Genomic DNA, 24,749 nt, shown 5'->3' on the forward strand with positions numbered 1-24,749 from the left:
TGTCGAGTTTAAATTATTTTTTTTTTAAATGCTTATACTCGATGATAAGAGGAGTATCTTATAAAGTTCATTCAAGTCTTTATAGAATTAAATTAAGATATTAATTATTCAATCCTATTTTTGAATTGAAAAACAAGCAAAATAGTTAAAATTAAACAAATCTAAAAAATGATAAGATTTACTCACTAAACCAATCATTTGGGATCCCTGAAATTGTAGTAAACATCATATTCAAGGGGTATTGGATCCTTTTCAATGATGGATGACAACACAGAGTGTATAATAAACTCAACATTCTTGAAATATGATGGATCCACTGGGACATTGATTATATCTTCTCCAATATGGGAGAGCATGGGGAAGCATCTCATTGCCATGGATGGAGGTGGCACTATTTAGAATGGAAATAAAGCATGCTGCTCTCCACACTGACAACAGCTGAACTCAGTAATTTCCTTTTCATTCTACCTTCATTTTTGCAAGTTTCCTTCCCATGCTGTTCTCCTTTGGTAATTGCCTTTTTTATTATCTCCTGTGAGATAGCTTGATCTTCTGAAAATTAAAATATGATATATGTATTTATATTTACATAAAAGAGACAGATGGATCTCTTTTGTGTTATCAGTCCTCCAACATTTATTAGTTTGGTAGAACTCATGCATCCTCTTGTCAAATATACCTACATCAAAATCTATCACTTTTTCATCACTCTTGGTGTGCAACAAACAAAGTTATCTTTCAAATTCCAGAACTGAAATGGCATCCATTTTCAACTTTGAATAAGAACACCTCTTCTTAAAAAAAATAAAAATGATTAGATAATATTTAAGAGACTAATTTTGATTATCAACTCAACATGATAAGATTGATAATATCTATGTCATCATGTTTGGAAGTATCTATCCATTCTTTCAATATTGTTCAGAAGAGAAGAGGAAAAGAATTTTGATGGGTCTAACATGCCAAATTTTCTTGAGTATAAAAAAATATTTACATATTTTATATCTCACTTCAATAGTGGTAGAAAAAGTTAATTTTTAATATTTCATATATTATCTCAGTTTAAAGATAAAAAATACCCATACTTATTTTAGTTAATTTTATAAAAGACGATATCGAAAATATATCTAGTAACATTACTTTGATGGTTAACTTAGTTTTGGCTTGTCATTAGTGAAAAAGAGTCATAAATTAAAATATTCAGATAATATTAATAAATTTAGAATGAAAACATAATAAGAAATGTCTATATTATGCAATGTTGATTTTAATTAATAATCATTATCGATTCAAAAATTTTAAATAATATCAGAATATTTTTCTTTAATATCATACTAATATGATATTTTCGGGTCTGAGATGACATTATATCTAAACTTAAGTTCAGGGGTCTCGATTGATAAAAATAATAATAATAATAATAAATTAAGAGGTGGTAGATGTAAGAGTAATTTCATTTTAAGGATAAAAAATATCCATATCCTACATCTTATTTTAGTTAATTTTATAAAAGACGATATCAAAAGTATATATGGTAACATCACTTTTACGGTTAACTTAGTTTTGGCTTGTCACCGGTGAAAAAGAGTCATAAATTAAAATATTCAGATAATATTAATAAATTTAGAATGAAAACATAATAAGAAATATCTATATTATGCAATGTTGATTTTAATTAATAATCATTATCGGTTCAAATATTTAAATAATATCAAAATATTTTTCTTTAATATCATACTAATACGATATTTTCGGATCTGAGATGACACTATATCTGAACTCTAGTTCAAGTGTCTCAAGTCTTATCTCGATTGAAAAAATAAAAACAAAAATAAATTAATAGGTGATGGATGTAAGAGTAATTTCAAGGATAAAAAATATCCATATCCTACATCTTATTTTAGTTAATTTTATAAAAGACGATATCGAAAGTATATTCGGTAACATCACTTTGATGATTAACTTAGTTTTGGCTTGTCATCGGAACGAGAGTCATAAATTAAAATATTCAAATAATATTAATAAATTTAGAATGAAAACATAACAAGAAATGTCTATATTATGCAATGTTGATTTTAATTAATAATAATTATCGATTAAATTTTTTTAAATAATATCAAAATATTTTTCTTTAATATCATACTAATATGATATTTTCGGGTATGAGATGACACTATATCTGAACTCAAGTTCAAGTGTCTCGCAATTGATAAAAAATAATAATAATAATAAATTAATAGATGATGGATGTAAGAGTAAGATATAGTCCTCGGAATAGTTTTAAATTCTTTAAATTATAGCATCATATATTTATGATATTAGATAATGATTTGATCAAATAACGATGGTTTTTGGTTAGATTAATCGATGGAGGTAAGTTAAAACAGATTGACTTCACAAGCATCCCAGCAATGGAAATGCCCCCACAAATGTCTTTTCTTGCAAGGAAATATAGTTGCGTATTGCCCTCAATCCAAGGGAATGAAGAAGGCTCATCAACTCATGCACTTGTCCCTCCTTCGTGCTCTCCTTCGGCTACACAGCCTACCGACGACCAAGATTCATCCTGCTCTATTCTAAGATTTACCATCGATTTGTCTTGGCATCGAATCCCACGGACGACTTTCCTGAACCGATCCGCTGCAAACCGAGTCGCACCTGACTACGTTAATTCGCACTAAAATAATGAACATGGGCCACGTGGAGATATCTGAGACGGAGTGTAAGAAACCATGGGTGCTTCTACTGAGGTAGAGATCGCACGTTACCCCACCTGCGGCTCTGCCCCCCCTCTCTCTCTCTTTCTCGCATCGTCGACTACGATGCCGGAGCGAAGAGGAGAAGATATATACGTGATGAGGAGGCGAATCCAAGCGCAGGAAAAGGGCCAAGTCGTGGAACTGCCCGATTCGAATTCGACTCGCTTCTCTCCCCGTTGATGCCGCGGTTTCTTGGATGATTTCGTCGCTATTCGTAGATTCCCTTCCGCATTTCGCCTCTTGTTGCTCGATTTCGTTCATAATTTTGATCCGTCTTCCGACTTTGAGAACCCTAGCTGGGGTTTGCTCCCTCGGATTCTAGGGTTTTTGCTGCGATTCTGATCGGGTACCGCCCTAGGGTTCCGAATCTTTGGTTCGATTGGAAGCTCCGCCTAGGGTTTCGTGTCCCATGGCGGATTGACGATGGTGCGGCTGCTGGGATTGAGGAGCTTCGGGCTCGATCCGTCCCCCCGCGAGATAACCCGGACGGGGCCCGTCTCCGGGGAGGGAAGCGGCGGCGGTGGCGGGGAGAAGGGGTGGCTGATCCGGTTCTTTGATTCGGCCTTCTTCTGCGAGTGGATCGCCGTGAGCTATCTCTACAAGCACGACCACGATGGCGTCCGGGATTACCTCTGCAACAGGATGTACACCCTCCCCCTTCCGGGAATTGAGAGCTACCTCTTCCAGATCTGTTACATGCTTATTTACAAGCCGAGCCCTTCCCTTGACAAATTCGTCATTGATACGTGCTCTAAGGCCCTCCGGATCGCCCTTAAGGTCCACTGGTTCCTCATGGCGGAGCTCGAGGACTCTGAGGACAGTGAGGGGATCAGCCGGATCCAGGAGAAGTGTCAGATCGCTGCCACACTAATGGGCGAGTGGCCACCGCTGGTCCGGCCGCCACCTCCCCCACCTAGCACTCCATCCAGCCCCAAGAGCAACCCGGTGCTTAATCGGTTACTATCCTCCAAGCAGAAGCTGTTGTCACTGGCATCATCATCAACATTGGGCTCTAGTCCCTTGGGCGATGAGGCCAGCCGAGGCAACAACGGCAATGATGGTAACAACAAGGGCTTGCTGTCTTCAGAGGAAAACAAGCTTTTAAAGAAACTGATCCCAGGGCCAAAAGTACGAGATGCATTGCTCTTTAGGAAGTCCTTGGAAAGGGACGGGGAGGACGAGCCAGAAAAGGAGGGGTTTTTAAGAAGTCTTCTTAGGGATAGCAAGGGCAAGGAGGAGGATGCAGATAAAGATGGATTCTTTCGGAGACTTCTCAGAGATAGCAAGGATGAAGAAGATGAGCTGACTGCAAGCTCAGAGGGTTTTCTCAAGAGGTTGTTTCGTGATAAAGAAGAGAAGTTAGGCGAGGATGATGAGAAGGAGGGGTTCTTTCGGAGGATTTTCAAAGACAAGAGTGAGGAGAAGAAAGACGGTGGGCATGATAAGAATGAGGGGGAAGATAAGGCCAGTGACAATATTGAGGTCGATGAGAAGGAGAATTTCTTTCATAGGCTTTTCAAAGAGAAGCATGAAGGAAGAAAAGATAATGTCTACGAGAGAAATGAGCAGAAAGACAAGGCTAATGGGAGTATTGAGGAAGAAAAAGATGGTTTTTTCCGTAGGATTTTTAAGGATAAGAATGAAGAAAAAAAAGAGAGTGGGCATGATAAGAGCGAAGAGGGGGTAAAGGTCAATAGGAGTCCTGAGGAAGATGATAAAGATAGGTTCTTCCATAGGTTTTTCAAAGAAAAGAGTGAAGAAAAAAAGGATGGTGGGCATAATAGGGATGAAGAGGACAAGTCCAAGAAAAATATCGAGGATGACAGTATTTTTCGCAGGCTTTTCAAGGACAAGAATGAAGAAAAAAAGGCTGTTGGACATGATAAGCACGAGAATGATAAATGTAACAGAAGCATAGAGGAAGTGGAAAAGGAGGGTTTCTTTCATAGGCTTTTCAAGGACAAGCATGAGGACAAGAAAGTTGAAGGCCATGATAGAAATGAGGAAGATAGTAAGGGTAGCGAGGTTTTTGAGGGGGAAGAGACTTCAGAAATTTTGTCATTTCGTAGGTTGTTCAGGGTTCATCCTGAAGAGTCAAAGTCTTCAAGTACCAATGACAATGGTACCCTTGAGAACAGTCCTGGTGCAGAGAATTTCTTCCGGCGGTTGTTTCGAGACCGAGATCGATCTATAGAAGATTCCGAGTTACTTGGTGCGAAGATCCAGAAGGATGTAAGAGTTGGGTTTATTTTGACTTAAATTTAATACATTAAGCTTCTAGACAAGTTGTTTGTTTGGTGCAAATGTTAAATTATTTAGTTTCATTCTGGATGTCTCTCTTGCTTTTCTGATTAATCTACCTAAACTCTGCAAGCTTCGACTCCCAATTTTTTGATAATGTGTTCCCATTGTTGTCATCTCATAATGAGTGGCTTAACTGTAAGGATGAGGTGTTGCATCATTTTTTTGAGTTACTTTCTATTGTATTTTGGAAACCAATATTTCGGCAATTATGCTAACTTTTGTTTTGTTTACCGTGAAATATAAATTTATCCTTTATGCTTTTCATAATATCTACCCTTTGTGAGATAAACATTTAGTCCATTTTCTTCCAAAAAAGAAATTCTTAATACATTTAATAATATTTTGAATAAATATGCATAATCTGTGGAGCTGATATGCATATCCTTTCTTTACTCTTAGTTTGAGACCAAGAGCATTTGTTAATCTTCAAAAGATGAAAAATTTGATGCGAATATTTTGAACCCATCAGATTCTTTTTGATATGAAGCAACTTTGCTGAGGTTGGTACATGGATTTGGTTTGTTAAGAAAGCATACTGTGAAGAATAATGTTCAATTGTTTTTGACATCCAGTGCTAGTCATTTAGTCCTTGATGTTCATATAACTCAAACGGTTAATTTGGGTGCCTGTACTGGACTTTGTTATTGTTATCATGGCAGCAGTTTTTGTTGATTCTTTCTTAAGATATTTTATACGTGTTGGTACCTTATCTTGAAGTGCTAAACTACAGCATGATCATGGTCCACATGATCCATACTTCTGCTTGTCTAATAATCAGCAAACTTACATATTAGCTGATCTGCTCCAATGTGTATTGATATAACATTTTTTCTTGCTAGCTTTCATATAGATATGTTCTTAAAGGACATGTTGGCTGATGTATAGGAGTTAACTTTTATGCATTGCAGAAATGTCCTGGGTCACCAAGACAGCAGAATGAAAAGTCATATGGAAAACCACCTTTACCTAATAATGTGATATCAGAAATTCGGAAAGGTTCTTACCATGCTTCATTGGAATTTGTTCAGTCATTATGTGAGACATCATATGGCCTGGTGGACATCTATCCCATTGAAGATCGCAAAATTGCACTTCGAGAGGTTGAATCACTTTCTAATGATATTCACATTTACTCTCTATAGACAACCTTTTCTTAATTTGACTTCTGAATACTTTCTTTTTTCATTATTTTTCTTTCAGACTCTCACCGAGATCAATTCTCATATTGCTGAGGCCCAAAAGGATGGAGGTGCTTGCCTTCCTCAAACGTTTTCTCTTTTTTTTGTGGCTTATCTTGTAGGATCTTTGTGTGTGTACATTTTACATTCATATTCTATAGGTTTGAACCTTGAATATTTCTTGGGTTTCATATTTAACATGATTTATCTGTCGTTAAAAGTATGATTCATAATTGCTGTTTTTACATATAATCTGCTTGTACTGCCTATGTATTTGCATTTTATTTGTATCAATCAACAGTTGCTGTGCAACCTGTTACAGGGGAAAAGATTTGGCAGCTTTTTATAATCTGATCAAGCCAAGGGATGGTTGTGGTGTAGATAGTTTTGCTTTACATGAAGTGTGAAGTGCATTAAGGGATTTGAAACTTGTTTTTTTAGTTTTTACACTTACCATATTCTTATTTTGATCCATATAGATGCATAATGGCAAGTATTTGTCCATCTTTGGCTGACACAAGGACTGAGGAGTTCTTGTTGGTTATGAAACTGTTGCAGTTATTGCATTTTGAAGAGTATTGTGTGTTTCTAATAAGCTAATATATTCACTATTTTTATATATTAGTTCCATTCTGGAGATATCTCCTTGGTGAGTTTCAAATGTCATTGACAATTGATTCAATGTCATTGGTGAGTTTTTGTTATATGGTGGAGATATCTCCTATCATGTTATGCATAATGTCATGCTTAGATGTTTTTATATATGTTTGTGGTCCATTCTGGAGCCATGTTGGAAATTGTGATAAAGCTCTGGAAATTGGATTTTGTTTCCCTGTGAATGATAGTTTGTGTGCAGATTAATCAAAAAAGGGATTTACAATGATGCATTGAACTTGGGGTTATATTTCAGCCATCTTTTCAAGAGAATGCTACAGAAAATATGCCAATAAATTTGGTTATTCATGGCTGTAAATGATAACATACTAGCTTTATTAGTCTCCTTTTCCTCCCTGAATCTTGTTATTTTGGTTTCATTAATATCCTCCTATCCCTCTTTGCACCTCAGCAAGTGCCAATAATGTTTCCTCTCTTCCTTTGAATATCCTACATCTTTACTCATGATTCTGGTGACTAGTGCTGAGATCAAGCCTCCTTTGGCCAAATCTCCGTCTGAAATACCTGCTTCAGAGTCCCCAGAGATTCTGGCCCGGTTGTCAACCACCATCTTAGAGTGATGTGGTTCTCTCTTGATGGTGGTAGCTAGAGGCACCCTTATACTGAAGCTACCAGGAGCTTGGGATGGGGGCTGACTTCCATTCTTTTATCCTTTCCTTCTTTCCTGAAAGGGAGTCCTTTCTTACCTTTTTGACTTTCTCTGCTCCATCATTTCAAATGACCCATGCTTCTGCTTTGATGGCATAAATGCCATTCCACTTCTCTATTATTTAAGAAAAAGCTTAGGTGTGCAATGAATAATTGTTTTTGCAAATTTGATCTCACCCATAAAGTAGCAAATACTTTCTTGAATTATGAATAGAGATTATGTACCATAGCAATACTTTATGAAATAGTTCTATATGCTTAAAAAATTGTATGGCATGTGCTACTAAGTTACTAAGCACCTTCAACATGTTTATCCAGCAGAGTACTGCTTACAAACTTGCTCTAATAGATTGAAAATTTTTGTATTGTTGTCAATAATATCAGAAATTAAATAAATCTTGCTTCATAATTCAACTTTCTTATTCATTAATTGTTGTATCCTAGTCCCAACTGATTATATCCTCTCCTACAAGTTGGAGAAACATGATATGCCTGACGGAAGATATTTGACAAGTTTTTAAAAGGTGTACCAGAATGTTTATTTGCTTTAAGTCCGGTTCTGATGTATTTTAGTCTTACTCTTAATTTTATTTAAATATAATATCTACTTCATAAGATTATGAGAGATATTGCTTGATATTTGTTGCTAGATTTCTTTTCCTTGGTTCGGAATTTGTGTAGCCTAAGGTAATGGCTGTTCCATTCAGTCTTTTTTACTTCTAACAATATGTAATGGGCTCATGTATCATTATAGGAGTGTGCTTTCCAATGGGAAAGGGAATGTATCGGGTGGTTCATATACCTGAAGACGAAGCTGTTCTCCTTAACTCCAGGGAGAAGGCACCTTACCTAATATGCGTTGAGGTTTTAAAATGTGAAACACCCAGGTATGTGAGACTTTGGAAAAGGCTACTTGAAATTATCTTTAATTGTCAGAATGCGATCATGCAAATCAAGTTTCAGTGAGTCTTTTAGATGTTATAGTTGGTGCTTCTAAGGATTTGTTTGACTTAGATTTATTTAGCAATTGATGACTATGATCATTTGGTATGTCCTGTAGATGAGTATAGGTTGTGATGTTGCATTCATCTTTGGTATGATTTTCTTTTTCAGTCATACAAAGGCATCTTCTGATGCTCAAAAGCTCTCTAGCAGAGGAATTCCGTTGGCCAATGGAGACGCACAATTGCCAAAACCTCCTCCATGGGCATATCCTCTATGGAGTAAAAATGACATTTATAGTTATGATGCTGATGGGATGTTAAAGTCTACCTCCCAGGCTATTGATCAAGCAATGGCTAAGTTATGGGAGGCAAAAGTAAAATTTGTCGATGTTCGTTTCTCAATTGAAAATAAGTTGGTTGACCACTCAGAGGCTAGTCAGGAGATTGACTCAGAATGGAAGACCCAACAAGCTACAGTAAATCATGAAAATCTGGCTAGCAAGTCAACCACAGATAACGATCGAACTTTGGAATGGATTACAGTTAATTTATCTGCAGTCCCGGGGATTAACATGGAAGATGTAGAAGATCAAGAGCCATCACGTCCAAAAGATCATCGTCGTGTTCCAAGCACAATTGCCATTGAGGAAGTAAAGGTGGGCCTGTAAGTGAAATGTATTGTTATATGTTCCGTTCATTTGGTTGTTTATAATTGGATCAGATCTTTTGAGAATTTGTACGTGGTTCTCGTTTTTTAATTGTGCTCATGTCAAGAGAACTTATCAATGATTTCACATGTCACATATTTGAATTGAATTTGCTGTTGGCAGTTATATTTTATTTATATTTATATTTTTTATTTGATGTTGACTGTTAGTCCTATACAAGTAATATGATGTTGTCTCTGATAATTCATATATTTGGCGTAATAAATTGAATTGAAGTCGAATTGAGCTGCATCAAAAATGGAAATAATAGAAAACGGGTGTGGTGTATGTTATAATTCAATTCAAGTTTTGGATTGACTTTCACTGTTTCATCTTTTTTTTGTTGCACACTGAAAGCCTTTAACTTTAGCTAGAGTGTTTGCATTATCTCTAGTACTGATTTCTTGGTCACTATCAGTTCCGTGTTTATATTTCTTCTATTTAATTAGGAAGAACAATTGTCGAAAGACAGCATGTATGTCCATCGTATTTCTTATGAAATATCTATCTGGATGACCTGTTTGGTTCTATTGTGTTATGTGTATTCCAAGCCACCAAATAGGCATATGAAACTCGGTACTTCACTGATAGATTTAATATTCTGCCTTTTGTAGGCAGCAGCAGCAAAGGGACAGACTCCCCCTGGACTTCATCTGAAAGGAGCTGGACAGGATTTGCAGAATGCGGAACCAAAGGTGGTGACTTTTTCTTTTGCTTCTTCATTTTACTTGAAGACCTTCTGAGTGGAGTATGCAACGCCCTATTATAGGTGATGAATGGTTGCATCCCAAAACCAAGTGATGCTTTGTCTGGTGAACTCTGGGAGGTGAAGAAAGAGAGAATTCGGAGGTTATCAGCATATGGAAAGTCACCTGGTTGGGACTTGCGTTCTGTGAGTAACAATCTTTCTTCACTTTTACCTGGTTATGAAGGTTAATTGTGTAGATGAAATCACGGATTGAAATTTTGTACCGTACCGAAGTTTCAAGATTCGCTCGGTACAGTACGATGCTGTATACCAAGTAAAAAAAATGGGCGATTGCCTCATCGCCCTTTTTGGCGTGTGGGGAGAATAAGGTTTCTTCTCCCCATGTAGACAGAAAATCGAGGCGATGTCGTCTCGTTATAAATATATATATATATACATATATATACATATATACATACATATATATACATATATACATACATATATATACATATATACATACATATATATATATATATATATACATACATATATATATATATATATATATATATATATATATATATATATATATATATATATATATATATATATAAGTTAAAAAAAAGGCGATTGGCTCGTCGCCCTTTTTGGCGCGTGGGGAGTAGAAACCGAGGTTTCGCCTCTTTATATATATATATATGTATATATATATATACATATATACATATATATATACATATATGCACACATATATATATGTATATATATCTATATATATATATAAGTTAAAAAAAAAGATCGTTTTCTACCTGCGACGTCACCTCTTTTCGGCCCGCGCGGAAAAGGGAGAAGAAACTATTTCTTCTCCCCGCGCAAAAAAGGGCGACAAGGCGGCCACATCGCCTCGTTGCCTCGTTTCTTCTGCTTTCGTGGGGAGAAGAAACGCTGCCTCGACGCTCGGTTTCTTCTCCCCGCGACGCCGAGGATTCTTCTCCCCGCACGGATGAGGAGAAGTCGTCGACAACGCCGAGGCCTCGTCGCCTCAGACGAGGAGGGAGAGCGGCGTCGATCTCCAAGTTCTCTTCTTCTCCCTCGGTTAATACCACCCAGTAGCTAGCAGTGATGACCAATTTAGAACAGTAACAGGTCGAAAATAGCCCCAATCGACAATACCGCCCATTAGCGGACGGTTCATCTACCAGTCTGCTGGTGGACTGGTATGTACTGCTTGCTATGGGCAGTATTATTCGAAATTAAAATCCTTGGATGAAACAATGAAACTGCTATTATATTTTGGAGGTAAAATTTAAAAGCCTACTAATATGTACTTTTGTTTTTTAATGAGTAAACCCATCCACTATGGATACATTTTATTGATAAGTAGCATCATATATTATTCTTGTATCACTTTTTATTACAGGACTCCTAAATCCATATATTCTTGAGTTTTCATGTGAGTGTCCAAAATGATTTTGAGGATGAGCCTTGGTACAACAGCAAGGTTGTTTCTTTACGACCTGGGAACAAGGATCTCGGTTATGAAAACAACTTATAGGATATATTGACCCTTCCAGACCCTGCATTGGTAGGGCGCAGGTGCCTCATGGATAGGGTTCATCTTTTTTTTGTTTGAAATGATTTTGGGAAGGACTTGAGACGTGATTCAGGGTAGAAAATGTGAAAATATTAAAGTGAACCTAAAAGGATGAATGCTAAAGAATTTGGAACCTTACTTGGATACCTCTTTTTCTTAGAGAGGATCGTTAATCATAAATCATGTCATAGTCATAGTCATGACCTTATGATGAGTGGATGATGCATTCACTATGCAGATATTAGAGCCAGTGTAAAACAATTGCTTTTGTTCCAAAGTTGTCCTGACAGTTGAGTTTAGTCTTGATACCATTTTATCATGTGACTTATGTACTGACCATCTTTTAGGACTTCAGTTCTTCTGTTTTGTTAATTTCTGACTCTAATTTTCACCCACACCACACAAATTGCTGGTCAGACTGGTAATGCATGCTGGTATTTACTGATGACAAAAAAAGAATAGAAGAGGAAGGATAGGGAGAATGAAAAGGAAAAAAATGCAGGTAGTGTCATGGGAGATGGCAGTCCATGCTTTGATGAGAAGCCTTTTGTTGGGTTTATTTCTACTTTTGCGCTTTCCTTTTGTTTCGGATTGCAACCCTTAATTAGTGCTTCTCTAGCTCGATTTGAAGGTAAGAAGCCTCTCAGAAGGAAAACTAATATGGAAAAGCAGTGTTTATTGCTGAAAAAATAGGGAACATTGTCCAAAAGATGGGTCTGTGTTACTGTGATATCATTATTTTGGTGGTGCTACCAATTTGTTATTGTTTCTCCACTGTCCTGCAACCGTCAAGAGAAGGAAAAAGGGAAGAGCAGGAAGGAAATTGAGAACATTGTAACAACTTCCCGTTGTCCATTACTATTAGTGAACTAGATGTGCAGATTGCAATCTTTCACAACTTGTCCTTGTCAGTGATCAACAATTCCCTTAGGTAGATGATGCCAAACTCTAATGAACTGAAGGCAAAACAGTGAAGATTTGGGTTTGCCTCCATAACATGGAAGGTGTCACAGATGCACGTGTCAGGTGGAAGTCTCAACTGATGCACACACACACACACACACACACACACACACACACACACACACATATATATATATATATATATATATATATATATATATATATATATATATATATATATATATATATATATATATATGTATGTATAGTCAATACAATATGCTCTAATACTTCAAAGATCCATAATATTTATTGAGAAAACTTTATATAGGTACTAGGCCTCTCTGTAGACTGTAGATGATGTGGCAGCCAAATTGAAACTGTCACTAGCTGAGAAATCATTATTCTTATGCTCTTATCTTAGACTTGCTTACTCCTACATTGGTCTATAATTATATTTTTCTTATGAGCTTCAGTTACTCATCCTACTTCTCGCAACTCTGTGTCAATAGAACACTACTGCAGAACTGGCTATATAAATAGGATTAGAGGGTGAAGGTCAACCATACAAGACCTTGTTTAAGGTCATGTCATTCACAAAATTGTATGAGGTGTTATGAGACCATTTGCATTGATAAGAACAATGATCACCTCTATGCTCCATGCTAGTCTAGCACCTCAATTAAGTCTCTACATCACAGTTTAGTGTGTTTTTTCTGTCTGTCATCACATTCATCACATTCATGCACTAGGTTATGCTTTATTGCTTCATACTAGGTATATGGGTCTGATAGAGCAACTAGGTAGTGCATGCTTTGTTGGGAGGTCCATCATCACATTCATGCACTTATGTAACACATGGATGATCTATGGAATCCATGCCAATATTTCCAAAATTGTCTTAAAAATAAGGGGCGCCTGTAGTAGTCTGATAGGCTTGATTGCTTCATACTTTTTCCACTCACATCTATTGCTATGTGAATCATATCTGCATACATCCTTCTGTGCTCTGGGCAAGTAGAAGATTAAATGTAGCCACTTGCAAGTCTTCAAGTTGTCTCCATATGCTTCCACTGGTCTTTCATGAAAATGTGCCAGAACAAATCTGATCTCGTAGCTGGGATAACCTGCCAAGGCACAGAAGGCAGATGGATCACTCTGCAACTACTACAGATGCTAAAAAATGTTAAGGATCCACGCTGTAACCAGCCACTAAATACCACCAAGCAAGGGAAAGGTGGAGAAGATGGAATTGTATAAGAGTGCAGCTCAACCTTCCTAGGAACACTCATGATCCTGCATCTATAGTTGAATGCTTGATCCTATCATGGTACTTAAAATCTCTTAATCATAGCTGAACAATTTTGATAACCATTGTGCTGTGCTGGTGTTGCTACACTTTGTCCGAGATGTATTTAAGATGGTTATGATCAGTTCAGATCATCACTCAATGTCCTAGTAAGTATGATCTTCATGTTTGTACCACAAGATCTCTACCGAAAGCTCTTTGTCTCAGACATGATAATCTATTATTCCCCTGTTATACCTAAAGTAGGCAATAGGATGTCCATCCTGCATCATGTGGCTCCTATTTTGGTATCTGAGGCATCTGATATCATTGCCTTTTTCAGTGCCTCGAACATTGTCATCACCTTTTCTTGCAAAAAACAAGCAGCTAAGAGCATTGGCAATTGGATTTACCTCTAAAATTTTGCAAATTGCTTTTGCTTTAGCCACTACTGGTTGAACTTCTGATTCCAAATTATGGTTGCAAAATGCTTATGATTTAATAGGTTTCCCTTCGTTTACTTTTATTTTGATGAAATACTTAATTTCTTACGTCAAATTATACATTAGTAACTCACTTTTCATGCCTAAGTCATTTCCTTTCTAAAGAACAGATCATTGTGAAGAGTGGGGATGATTGCAGACAGGAGCATCTAGCTGTACAACTAGTTTCACATTTCTATGGTAGTTAATCATGCCTTTTCCATTATTTTTAACTGATGGTTATTCTAGTTGCTCTATTTTTTCTGATATCATGAATGTTTGCAACATATCTAGTTTTCTTTTTGAACATTTAGTTTTTTGCTCCTATGAACAATCATGGGTAACACGTGTCCAAGCTTCTCGAAGTAGGATGCTAATAAACTGCAAAGGGAAAAACTTGCTTTCTTTGATTATCTATTCATTCTTTTGTAAAATGTTCAAGGTTATATATGGTACTCATTAAATGGATAAGGACCACCAAGGAAATGATAAAGAATTTGTCTTTATGCTCAAAATATGTATGAGCTTTTGGTTATGTATTGTTGTCTGAGCTAAGTTTGACATTGGAGAAGAATTCTGCCTGTACTGCATGGTGGCACTGCATACAAAAGTATTAGCAGGGATGAGCTTTGGCCTTCCCGTATTTGTACCTGTATAACTATTAAAAGAATCAGGAGATATTTGTTATTAAAATAAAGTTCAATTTGATTTTAGAAACCTGTCTTTATTTTGCCATTTGAACACCTAAAGGACTTATTTGTAACTTCTGTTCCTTTCTTGTTCTCGATTCCAATGTGTTCAGAACCCATTTTTCATCTAATTTGTGCAGCTTGTAACTGCACAAGAGTAAAATGCTTTATTTTGAGTACATATAACATGAGTACTTCAAATTGCTTGTCATATCCGTATTTATACATATTAGATACTCCTCAAACTATCCGATTCATAAATAATTATAAAATTATTATACTGTTGTGATATTTAGAGCAGTTTTACTGCCCAAAATTGGCATCTTAGGAATGAGTACAATCACTTCTAGTGTTAAAATGGTTTTGTAGTAAAGTTCAAAATGTGTTCAAGGTCTATAATAACCAACCTAGAATTAAAAATCAATTTAACACCCTAGTTAGTTCTACATCAGATATGGGAAAAGATTCGAATAGTATATAGAGCTAAATGAGCCCATCATTAACTTTGATTTAAGTATTTTTGGCTAATATTTTAAGACTATCAAGGCAACGAATCAGTTATCCCACAACAAATGATATCATACTTGGAATAGGATACAACAAAGGACTTGAGTAGGAAAACACTATCGGTGAATGGACCAGAAGAAGGCATGGAGCCACCACTAGATTGGATTGCATGTGCACTATTATAGATTCTGATGCAAGGCTATGATTTGAGTTTTGATATGGATGCCAAGCATTAAGTGAGGGAAATTGGGACACCTCAATTTTGCCCATCTTATGTGGGAAGAAATTTGAATAAGTATGTGTACTGCCATTAGCTTGGGCCTAGGTATTTTGGATCAATGGTTTAGGCCTATCAAGTTAATGAGTTAATTATTTTATCAGGCCGGGTCATAATATTAAAATACTTTAGAAAAGACAAACCTGAGAAATTAATTTCCTACTTCCATGGTTTATATTGGGCCTAATATTTCTTAGGGAATGCTTTGTGAACAACTTTGGGAAAAAATTAATTCTTGGTTGTTATTTTTTTATTTGGATGAGATGGATAAACACTTAGGTAGATTGCTTACTTTTTTGTGTATCAAGTATTAGATTAAAACTGTAAAAATTAAAATGATAATTTTACATCGCTGATCATATTCTCATCTATGATGATTAGGTGAGGAGGAAGAGAGTTGAGTACATTTTTGTTGTTTATCATGATATGTAACATTTTTCTAAAATTATGATGTTGTCAAGCTTTGTCATATATGATATTTATACATTTAAGCTATTTTTTAGTTGCTGCACACTGCTTTACCAGATCCTACTTTTAATTTTTATTATGTAGGTGTATTAAATTTATTAGTTATCAGTATTTTGTATCTGTATCTGTGCTTCAGAGTTTTTGATTGGTTCTATGAGGTTTTGTTAACTAAAGTTTCTAAGTGTAGGAAACTGGTTAGTAAGATAACTTCTCAAAGAAGCAAGAAATGTGTAATAAATGTTTGTGAAAGAAATCTTGTTGTCATTTCATTTAGTACATGTGATTTTTTACTGGAGAGTTCTTACTGTGTTGCTAATGTCAGACATATACCAAGAGGCTGGCCTTCCACTGTGGTTAAGACCTTATGAAGTTCTAGTTACTTCTTCTTATACAGCCCTAATTGAGACTATACCTGATACGGTGATTCTTCTCCCTAGTAGGAACTTGTGTGTTTCTTTCTGCTGGTATATTATGTTATCGTCTTAACAGCATTTTCCTTTTGCAGGCATCAATACATTCAATAAAGAGTAGGTTCCCAAATATCTCAAGTTTGCGTGATTATTTTGTGGCCAAATATGAAGAAAATTCTCCAAACTTTAAGCTTGCCCAGGTTGACGTTTGATAAACTTAGATGCATTAAGCTTGTCTTTTAATAGCATTCGTTTGGTATTCATTATGTACTGAAACAGCACCTGAATTCTCTAAAATGATTTACTGATTTTGGTTCTTTTGACCATTAACTTGTGTTAACCCACATCTTTCAAATAAGAAATTTGTTCCATTTCCTTATTTATTGTTTCTTTTACTCAGATAAGCTTGTTCCTATAAATAATGTGGGTACTGGAACATCAATTACAAATCATATTAATATGTAATTTGTGCTGTGAAATATTTAATTTACATGTAAGGTGTGTTTTTAGGTTTATAGGTATCTGCCCAAGGTTGCTCAACCCATAGATATTTTTAGAAGCATAGTGGACTTAGTAAAATGAGGAACTTGAAATGAGGGTGTTTCTTAACTATATTGAATTGTTACCGAGTTCTTTCTCCCGTTGGACATTGTGGTGTGTGTGGAATATACAATCACTGTATGTTGCTTCTACATCATTTGTTGTCTCAAAATTTCATGAAATTCAAATTAAGATCTTAAGGTTTATTTATGTCTGGCATAATATCCATTTTGGTTTCTGCATGTGAGCTTTTCTTTTCCACAGAGAATTGCCACATTCATTTATTGTCTTTGCATGGTCTTCATTATGCTTGCATCCCTTCTGTATACCTTTTTGTTTCTCATTAATAAAACATAATTGGATGTGGTAAGGTCCACTAGGACTAAAAGTTAATGCAACATAAGAAATTAAGAGTCTCTTATTGATTTTACTCATCGGTACTCAAATGGACCTTTCCTGCCTGGCATGGTACTTCCTGCTTTTGCTATAAATAAATTTTGTTTAGAATTCTTTTCAATCATTTTTTAGCATAGATATGCAGTTACTTGGTATGCTTTCTTTAATATGCCATTTGGTGTTGATTTTCTTTCTTTTATGTAAAATGGAATTTAACATGGTCTTCTTATTTGTTTGGTTCAACAGAGGAATTTTGTTGAGAGCATGGCGGGATATTCCATATTATGCTACTTGCTTCAGGTACTATTTTCATCATTTTGATTGCTTGATCTTTGGTTCAGAACCAATGGATAAATTTCAAGTCCTTTTGCAGTTGTTGCAGTTTTGATTTAATAACCACAGTCTAGTGGTTTGCTTAAATAACTTAAGCCTTAGGAAGCCAGTTTGCTTCTGAGCTCCTGAAAGATCCCATCTTTCTCTGTCAAAGAAGAGCTCATGAAGTAATGACCGTCTTTAAAAGCTCTGAAGTCCATGGGAGATTTAAGCTGGAAGTAGAAGAAAGAGAGAAGAATGTCTAGTATAGAAGGCCTTTTTGTAGCATTATTTGTTATGTTTGACATCGTATTTTCATGACATTTTTATCTTTCTTTTCTTCCTTACACTTAATAGCTTCCTTTTTATGCATGAAACTAGGTGAGCTTTCCTAGATCAGTTGGAGAAAGTGGAACAATGTTATCTGACTTTTTTTTCCTTGAGAGGGTGTTTGCTGACTGATTTAAATTTTAGGACTGTTTAATGGTCTCAATTATCTATGTAAAACACCTGTATGTTATCATTATATGCACCTGGTTAGGCAAAACAGGCTGAATTAATTAGGACTATGACAAACAAGGGCAGTCAGTCCAATGAAGAAGGGTAGTCAATTAACCTTGGACATATGAAGCACAGTCCATCTTGGATTTGTCATGAATGAAACAGAATGGCATTTTAATGGCCCTTGGTCCTCCACAAAAGTGCTCATCAGAACAATGATAGGTCTAAGATGTGGAGAGGCTGCACCCATGGGCCTGCATTGAGATGAGTCCACCATCTAAGGCACCAACTTCATTTTGGCAAGCTGTCCATTACTTTCCCTGGAAGTCCTGGAACTTTTCCTTCTCTAGCCAAGTGAGGCATGGAAAAGTCTGACAAGGCTCTCTCTCTCTCTCTCTCTCTCTCACACACACACACACACACACACACACACACAACCTTCATGGAGTGGTGTTGTCACTAACCCTCATTCTCTCTCTCTCACACACAACCTTGGTGCAGTGGTGTTGTCACTAAACCTTGAGGTTGAGTATACCCATGGCTCCCTTTAAATCAAGATCATGTAGCTGCTAAAAGACTGACTATGGACCAAAACAAACTATAATTAAGTCATGGGCCTCATCTGCACGAAGTACACTGAAAGGGGCCCCATAGGCCTGCACTCCAAACAGTTCCAACAACCACCACAAAACAAATTTAGGCAGAAACCATATTTTTCACCTGAAACTGGAATTCATGCTATTGGATATAGAAATTTCATTGTTCTGCTGACTCAAATATTTGATGTTACTATTTTTTTCCTTAGCTTGAATTTATATTTCAAGTTAATGTAAAAGTTCATCTTATTTTCACCTTTTGGATTGTTTTGTTTTGATGATTTTGGACTTTTCTGTAGATGGACATAAATAATGTTAAACCTTTCATTTCATTAATTATTTGTTGAACAGTTGTTTAATGACTACAAACGTCCTTATCAGCTTTGATACTTAAGTTGTAATCTCTACTTCTCATTGCTTTTCTTTAAAATTGGTTGAATTATCTTTATTACCTTTGATTCTCCAGGTGAAGGATAGACACAATGGAAACATTTTATTGGATGAAGAAGGGCATATCATTCATATTGATTTTGGTTTCATGCTTTCTAATTCTCCTGGTGGTGTGAATTTTGAAAGTGCTCCCTTTAAGTTGACTCGGGAGCTTCTTGAGGTTAGATAAGTGAAATTGCTTTATTATAGGATATCTTTACTGCTAGGTAATAGACTCCAATGCAGGAGTCCGATGATGCTTTACTGCTAGGTGTATGATGTACAGTTCTCTTATATGTATATGATGCTTTACTACTAGGTAATGGACTCCGATGCAGAAGGAACTCCAAGCGAGTTCTTTGACTATTTTAAGGTGATAAACTTTAAGTCTTTTTTGATACTGGCCTCTGGTGCAACTGTAGTTGTCATTTACTGTTTACATGACTTGTTCAGGTTCTGTGCATTCAAGGTTTTCTTACTTGCCGTAAGCATGCAGAGCGTATAATACTTCTTGTTGAGATGCTGCAGGTAAACAAGTTTGCTACTATTGTTGTACATTTTGCTTAAATGTTTTTTTAGTTGAAGGACATTGACCATTAAGATCCCGCATATGGTGGCAGTCTTATGCTTCGACTTCTTTTTCCATAAGCTCTCTTTCATTTCCGTGTTCTTTCACTTTTTTAATAGGCTTCACTTTTTCTTTCTTTTCATTGCTTTTTTTCCATAAGCTCTCTTTAATACTTCAGTTTGCCCATTCATATGTTGTGGTTCTGCATGAAGAAGATGTTAAATTTTTTGTGTTTTTTCAGCTTAAGAAAGGACAAAGGTCTTAGTGAACGAAGGCATTTTTGACATTATTAATTATGTTTTGTGAGATGCACCATTATTTTCATAAGTTTCTTGTTCAAGTGTCCTTATCTTGCATGAGAAATGATGTTTATCTGATTTGATCTTCAACAATGGATTGTGGGTGTTAGAGCTTGGTGCCAAACATATGAAGATGTCGGATTCCTTATTCTCCTGAAACCAGCCATTTTAATAAAGGTTTTCTTGGTAGTTATTCTGATAATTGTTATAATATGAAACAAAAAAAACTTTTCCATGTTTGTATTCCATTGACAAATAGTGAATCTGAAGTATTTAAGTTATACAGTTTATTGTTGACTCGACTTAAAAAAATCAAGCATGGAAAGATTTTTGTGAATAGGATGTTTAGAAGAAAACCACATCTGTCCAATTTGTGCATGCATCACCAAGCATGGACCTTATAGTTTTATCTATAAGTGAAACTCATCTTTAAACACTGTTAATAGAAAATACTGAAATTGGATGCAAAGAATAGGATTGCTAGCTCATATGATTCAAGTGAACATTTCTTAATACTGTAAGATTACACATTGATTATGAAATCGAGTGTGGATCGTATTGCTGTATAGATGAATATGATGTGAACTCTTTTAGATGATTGAATTTATACTGTCGAGCACAATGCCAGAAATTTTTATTACAATACATGTTCGTCTCACACTGATTGCAGGACTCTGGATTCCCTTGCTTTAAAGGCGGAATTCGGACAATACAAAATTTGAGGAAGAGGTTCCATCTAAGTCTTACAGAAGAGGTCTGAATCCAAAAATTCTACCTGCTTTCTCAATCCAGTCTCTAGACATTTTCTGACTATATTGCCTAATGTTCAAGCAGCAATGTGTCTCCTTGGTGCTTTCCTTGATCAGTAGCAGCTTAGATGCATGGCGAACAAGGCAATATGATTACTACCAGCGAGTACTTAATGGAATACTGTGAGGCAAAATCGTATTACAACTTGCAGTTTCTCCTGCTGGAAAGACAATCTTGGGAAACATGCTAAAGCAAACGAAGCGTATGAAGCTCACCTCAGGCTAACTGTTGTAGCTCATCACTTCTTACGTCTTGGTGACTACCTCAAGGAAGATTAAGAAAGTTTCAGTGCCATTATCATGGGAAAAGAAAGTGTCTAGGTTAGTCCAGCTGCAGGATGGAAACTTAAGATGGCCAAAATGCTCTGGCAATATTGTTTTGGGTTAGAGTGAAAGCTGAATTCGTGCTTTGTTGTAGATAGTGAAGTAGCATCATGAAGATAGAAATTGTAGAAGTCAGTGACTGTACAGAAGATGATATCAGGGCCATTAAGGATTACAAATTGCTCCACTTGTTAGCCTCATGTGACTAAATCCAAGATGACAAGTTGAGGTTGCAAGATTAGATTTATTTTTTTTCTTCACGGAGTCCAGAAGGAAGGTGGCAAGCGATGGACAAGTAGCTTCTCGTCTGTGCTTTCTCTGGGTGGTTGTCATTTCTTGTGTTACCAGCACTTGTTCAATCTGCAATTCCTTGTTAGCATCACATCCCTGATGCTTGCGGCAGATTTTTGGGAGACAGTTTTTAAATACCTTGTACAAGTTCTCATCTCTGTTTGTTTGTACACCAGTATATTGTGTTCTTGACTTTTGTCGGTTGATACTCTAAAGCGGTTTTCGACTGGGGGTGGTGGGGGTTAAAACCTTGAGAGATGGCAAAACCTTTCTATTGGTAACTTGTCAAGATATACCTTGATGGTAATTTGCAAATATGTAGTAGTATTAAAGTGTTCTGCGTACACATATATCCTCTTAATCCTCCTTTCAAATTCCTCATTGTACGGTTTGATCAAATCCACAGTGGAGACTATCTCATCAAATTTGGAAGCTAAAATCCATGTTTTGGATGAATTTGGTTTACTCCTTTTTTCTTTATCCCGGTAGTTGACGCATTATTTAGTGTTGGGGATGTTGTGCAGTGACTAGGCTAAAATTTCTTCCTTTCTTTTTTGTTTTTGGTATCGATATTGTATCTGCAAGAAACCGGCATAGCATGGAGGAGCCAAATTTGCATTGGAGCTCTTTTATTTCAACCAAGGATGAGTCCTGGAGGAGGAGGAGGAATCACAGACCAGATGGGGCATTCATTGTCCCATTGTCCGGTGTTGATTGATGCACACAAAAGAACTCGGCCACCGTTGGAGGTTTCCCCGGATAAGGTGGTAAAAATGGCCGAATCGGGTTGGTGACGGTCGATCAGTGATGGATGGCCACGAGAGCCTTTCTCGATGGTGAACAAAAATCACATGATTTGATCGGCATAGCAGGAGCTTCGATGCTGCTTGCGGTCGGTCATTCGATCCATGTCTCTGCCGTAGGAGCCATGGCCACCAAAGCCCCGTCTATTCTCTTGTCGATCTCCCGTCTTCGCCACAGCTCCGGGACCCTCGAATCCGGACCCGGTTGGAAGAGGAGAAGCCTCCTGCTCTCCGCCGCCGCCGCCTCCCTCCTCGATTGTCGGAACTCGGTCGCCGCCGGCCCGTCCTTCAACCCCGTCACGGACCGCGAGAGGGAGGCGAGCGCCGTCGTCTCCCGCCGCGTCTCCGACGCCATCCGCTTGCTCGACCTTGCCCGCGACCTCCAGGCCAAGGGTGACTACTCCCAAGCCCTAGACTACTTCACTCTGGTTCGCTTCTCTCCCCGTCTATACGTTATCGATTGGCCATATCTTTCTTGTTATGTTCTCCATTCTTCTTTACCGACGTATCGACTAAAACCGCTAAAGATGTAGTTTCTTGTTTCATTCTCTGACTTGGTGATAGTTAGGATTCTAAGGCTGCATTTTTTCCTATAAATCTCAGACTGTTTCTCCGGGAGCTATATGCCACCTTTTGATCATTCGGGCATCCGATAATTTCCTATATGGTTTATCTTTTGCAATAAATCATGCATTATCTTCCCAGTATAGTTTCTTGTTTCATTCTTTGGCTTGATAATAGCTGGTTTCTTTTGTAAAGATCTTATGTTTTTTCTCCAGGAGCCAAATGCCATCTTCTGGTCCTTCGGAACATCGGAGATCAATTTCCTGTCTTGTTTATCCTCTCAAACTTTACCGATTATTTTTTTGGGTAAATCATGCATTTGTCTTTCCAAATACTTTGGTAAAAATACGCTTCCATTTTGTTCCATCAAGTAACTAGGCATGTGCGTATGGTTCTTGTTATGTTCTCCAAGTTCATGGTTGCTATGGTGATTTCTTTCTTTTTGTGAACTTTATACTTCATTATTTTCTTCTATTTATCACTTTGGCTAGCTCAAGTTTACATATATTTCTTGTTTTGTTCTCTGATTCCACAATTGGACTATTTTGTTCATTATTTTCTTCTGTTCATAGCTTTGGCGGGTTCAAGTTTACGTCTATTTCTTGTTTTGTTCTCTGATTCCTCTCCAAAGTTCATTATTTCTGTAAATTTTTATTCCAAAGTTCACATCTATTTCTTTTTATCTATTCATAGCTTTGGCGAGTTCAAGTTTACGCTTGATTCCTCTCCAGAGTTTGTTATTTTTGTAAATTTTGAAATCTGTCATTATAAATCTTAGCTGAAAATTGCCTCTTTATGATTCCAGGTGATTAGAGATTACAAGGACTTTGCTTTCGCAGACTATGCTAGAGTAGGAAGGGCGTTGGTGCTGTATGAGATCGGGGACAGAGATGAAGCCATTGCTGAAATGGAGGATGTTTCGATATCCCTAAAGGGCTACCCAGGTTCTCTTTTTTGGAGATAGGGCTTTTATTCTTTTTGGTGAAAACAAATGATGACTTTTGTAAGGTTTTACTTCATCCATAACTTGCCACTTGCAGAGATACATGCAGCTCTTGCTGCAGCATTGTATGTTGACAAGCATGCTGCGCTGCTGGCCGAGAACCAGTTTGCAATTGCTACTCTTCTGGATCCTCACTATACTGATCTCTCGTATGTCAGGGAGACCAAGCATTGGCCTCCTAGCTTGGTTAGTTCCCTACAACACTTCATCACTCTTTCATAATGAAAGGAAGATTTTATATCTTCGTCAGACCTGTCAGCTAGTTTCTATTATGCTTGGATGTTGAACAGTTATGCATTGGGTCTTTGCATGCTCTTAACACGAGTATTGTTGGTGTAATAGAAGAAAATTTTGTTTGCCATTGATATAAGATGTTTTCAAATACAAGTAATACATACACTTGTTTCATTACATCGAAAAGCTTGTGCATATGTTTTTCTCGGTTTTGCTCAAAGTAAAGGGTTACTTTTACCTCAAAAACATTGCAATGCGTATTTTCCACCATGGAATGACAGCAACAACAGCAAGTTACTACGACTATCTGGAGTTGGCTACATGTCTGTCATCTTAGTTATGTTAAATGAAATGCAACCATGTAACTGAGGGATGTGCTAATGACCGTGGTCCATAAAGTGGCACTTCTGTTCTTGTTTGTGACCATTGTGTTCGACCTATTCCTGGCTTTTTCTTTTTTCTGCTTAGCTAAATGCACAGCTTCAAGCTTCCATTTCAAATGTCTGAAGAATAGTCTTAGTTATGTATGGTCATAAAAACAGTATGCTAAGTTGTA

The 24,749-nt window shown here is 36.8% G+C and overlaps 2 protein-coding genes across 4 annotated transcripts; both read left to right on the forward strand.

The window, feature by feature from the left end:
* The first annotated feature begins 2,792 nt into the window (after positions 1-2,792).
* On the forward strand, positions 2,793-21,933 carry LOC135583905 (phosphatidylinositol 4-kinase beta 1-like). Of its 2 annotated transcripts, none has more exons than XM_065079606.1 (16): positions 2,793-4,997; positions 5,972-6,163; positions 6,264-6,312; positions 8,319-8,451; positions 8,678-9,164; positions 9,830-9,910; positions 9,985-10,107; positions 14,305-14,374; positions 16,437-16,534; positions 16,620-16,724; positions 17,707-17,760; positions 19,336-19,479; positions 19,618-19,671; positions 19,752-19,826; positions 20,836-20,919; positions 21,000-21,933. In XM_065079606.1, exons 1-16 carry the CDS (start codon positions 3,183-3,185, stop codon positions 21,099-21,101), a joined length of 3,666 nt encoding a protein of 1,221 aa, XP_064935678.1. In that variant the 5' UTR covers positions 2,793-3,182; the 3' UTR covers positions 21,102-21,933. The 2 variants fall into 2 exon arrangements, with proteins under 2 accessions (XP_064935678.1, XP_064935679.1); XM_065079607.1 differs by having other exon boundaries at positions 2,793-4,991.
* Positions 21,934-22,314: 381 nt separating this feature from the next.
* On the forward strand, positions 22,315-24,370 carry LOC135587815 (uncharacterized). Of its 2 annotated transcripts, XM_065079608.1 has the most exons (4): positions 22,315-22,785; positions 23,172-23,221; positions 23,762-23,900; positions 23,997-24,370. In XM_065079608.1, the coding sequence occupies exons 1-4, from the start codon at positions 22,401-22,403 to the stop codon at positions 24,179-24,181; spliced, it is 759 nt and encodes a 252-aa protein (XP_064935680.1). In that variant the 5' UTR covers positions 22,315-22,400; the 3' UTR covers positions 24,182-24,370. The 2 variants fall into 2 exon arrangements, with proteins under 2 accessions (XP_064935680.1, XP_064935681.1); XM_065079609.1 differs by lacking the exon at positions 23,172-23,221 and having other exon boundaries at positions 22,327-22,820.
* The last annotated feature ends 379 nt before the right edge of the window (positions 24,371-24,749 follow it).

This window comes from Musa acuminata, chromosome BXJ1-8, assembly GCF_036884655.1.
Source record: "Musa acuminata AAA Group cultivar baxijiao chromosome BXJ1-8, Cavendish_Baxijiao_AAA, whole genome shotgun sequence".
Classification (NCBI taxonomy): domain Eukaryota; kingdom Viridiplantae; phylum Streptophyta; class Magnoliopsida; order Zingiberales; family Musaceae; genus Musa; species Musa acuminata.

Coding starts and splice junctions, on each gene's coding strand:
- LOC135583905 (XM_065079606.1), top strand. CDS start 3,183: ATGGTGCGGCTGCTGGGATTGAGGAGCTTCGGGCTCGATCCGTCCCCC. Junction 8,452..8,677: donor TTAAAATGTGAAACACCCAG/GTATGTGAGACT, acceptor TTTCTTTTTCAG/TCATACAAAGGCATCTTCTG. Junction 9,165..9,829: donor TTGCCATTGAGGAAGTAAAG/GTGGGCCTGTAA, acceptor TGCCTTTTGTAG/GCAGCAGCAGCAAAGGGACA.
- LOC135587815 (XM_065079608.1), top strand. CDS start 22,401: ATGGCCACGAGAGCCTTTCTCGATGGTGAACAAAAATCACATGATTTG. Junction 22,786..23,171: donor CCGCGACCTCCAGGCCAAGG/GTGACTACTCCC, acceptor TTTTTTCTCCAG/GAGCCAAATGCCATCTTCTG. Junction 23,222..23,761: donor ACATCGGAGATCAATTTCCT/GTCTTGTTTATC, acceptor TTATGATTCCAG/GTGATTAGAGATTACAAGGA.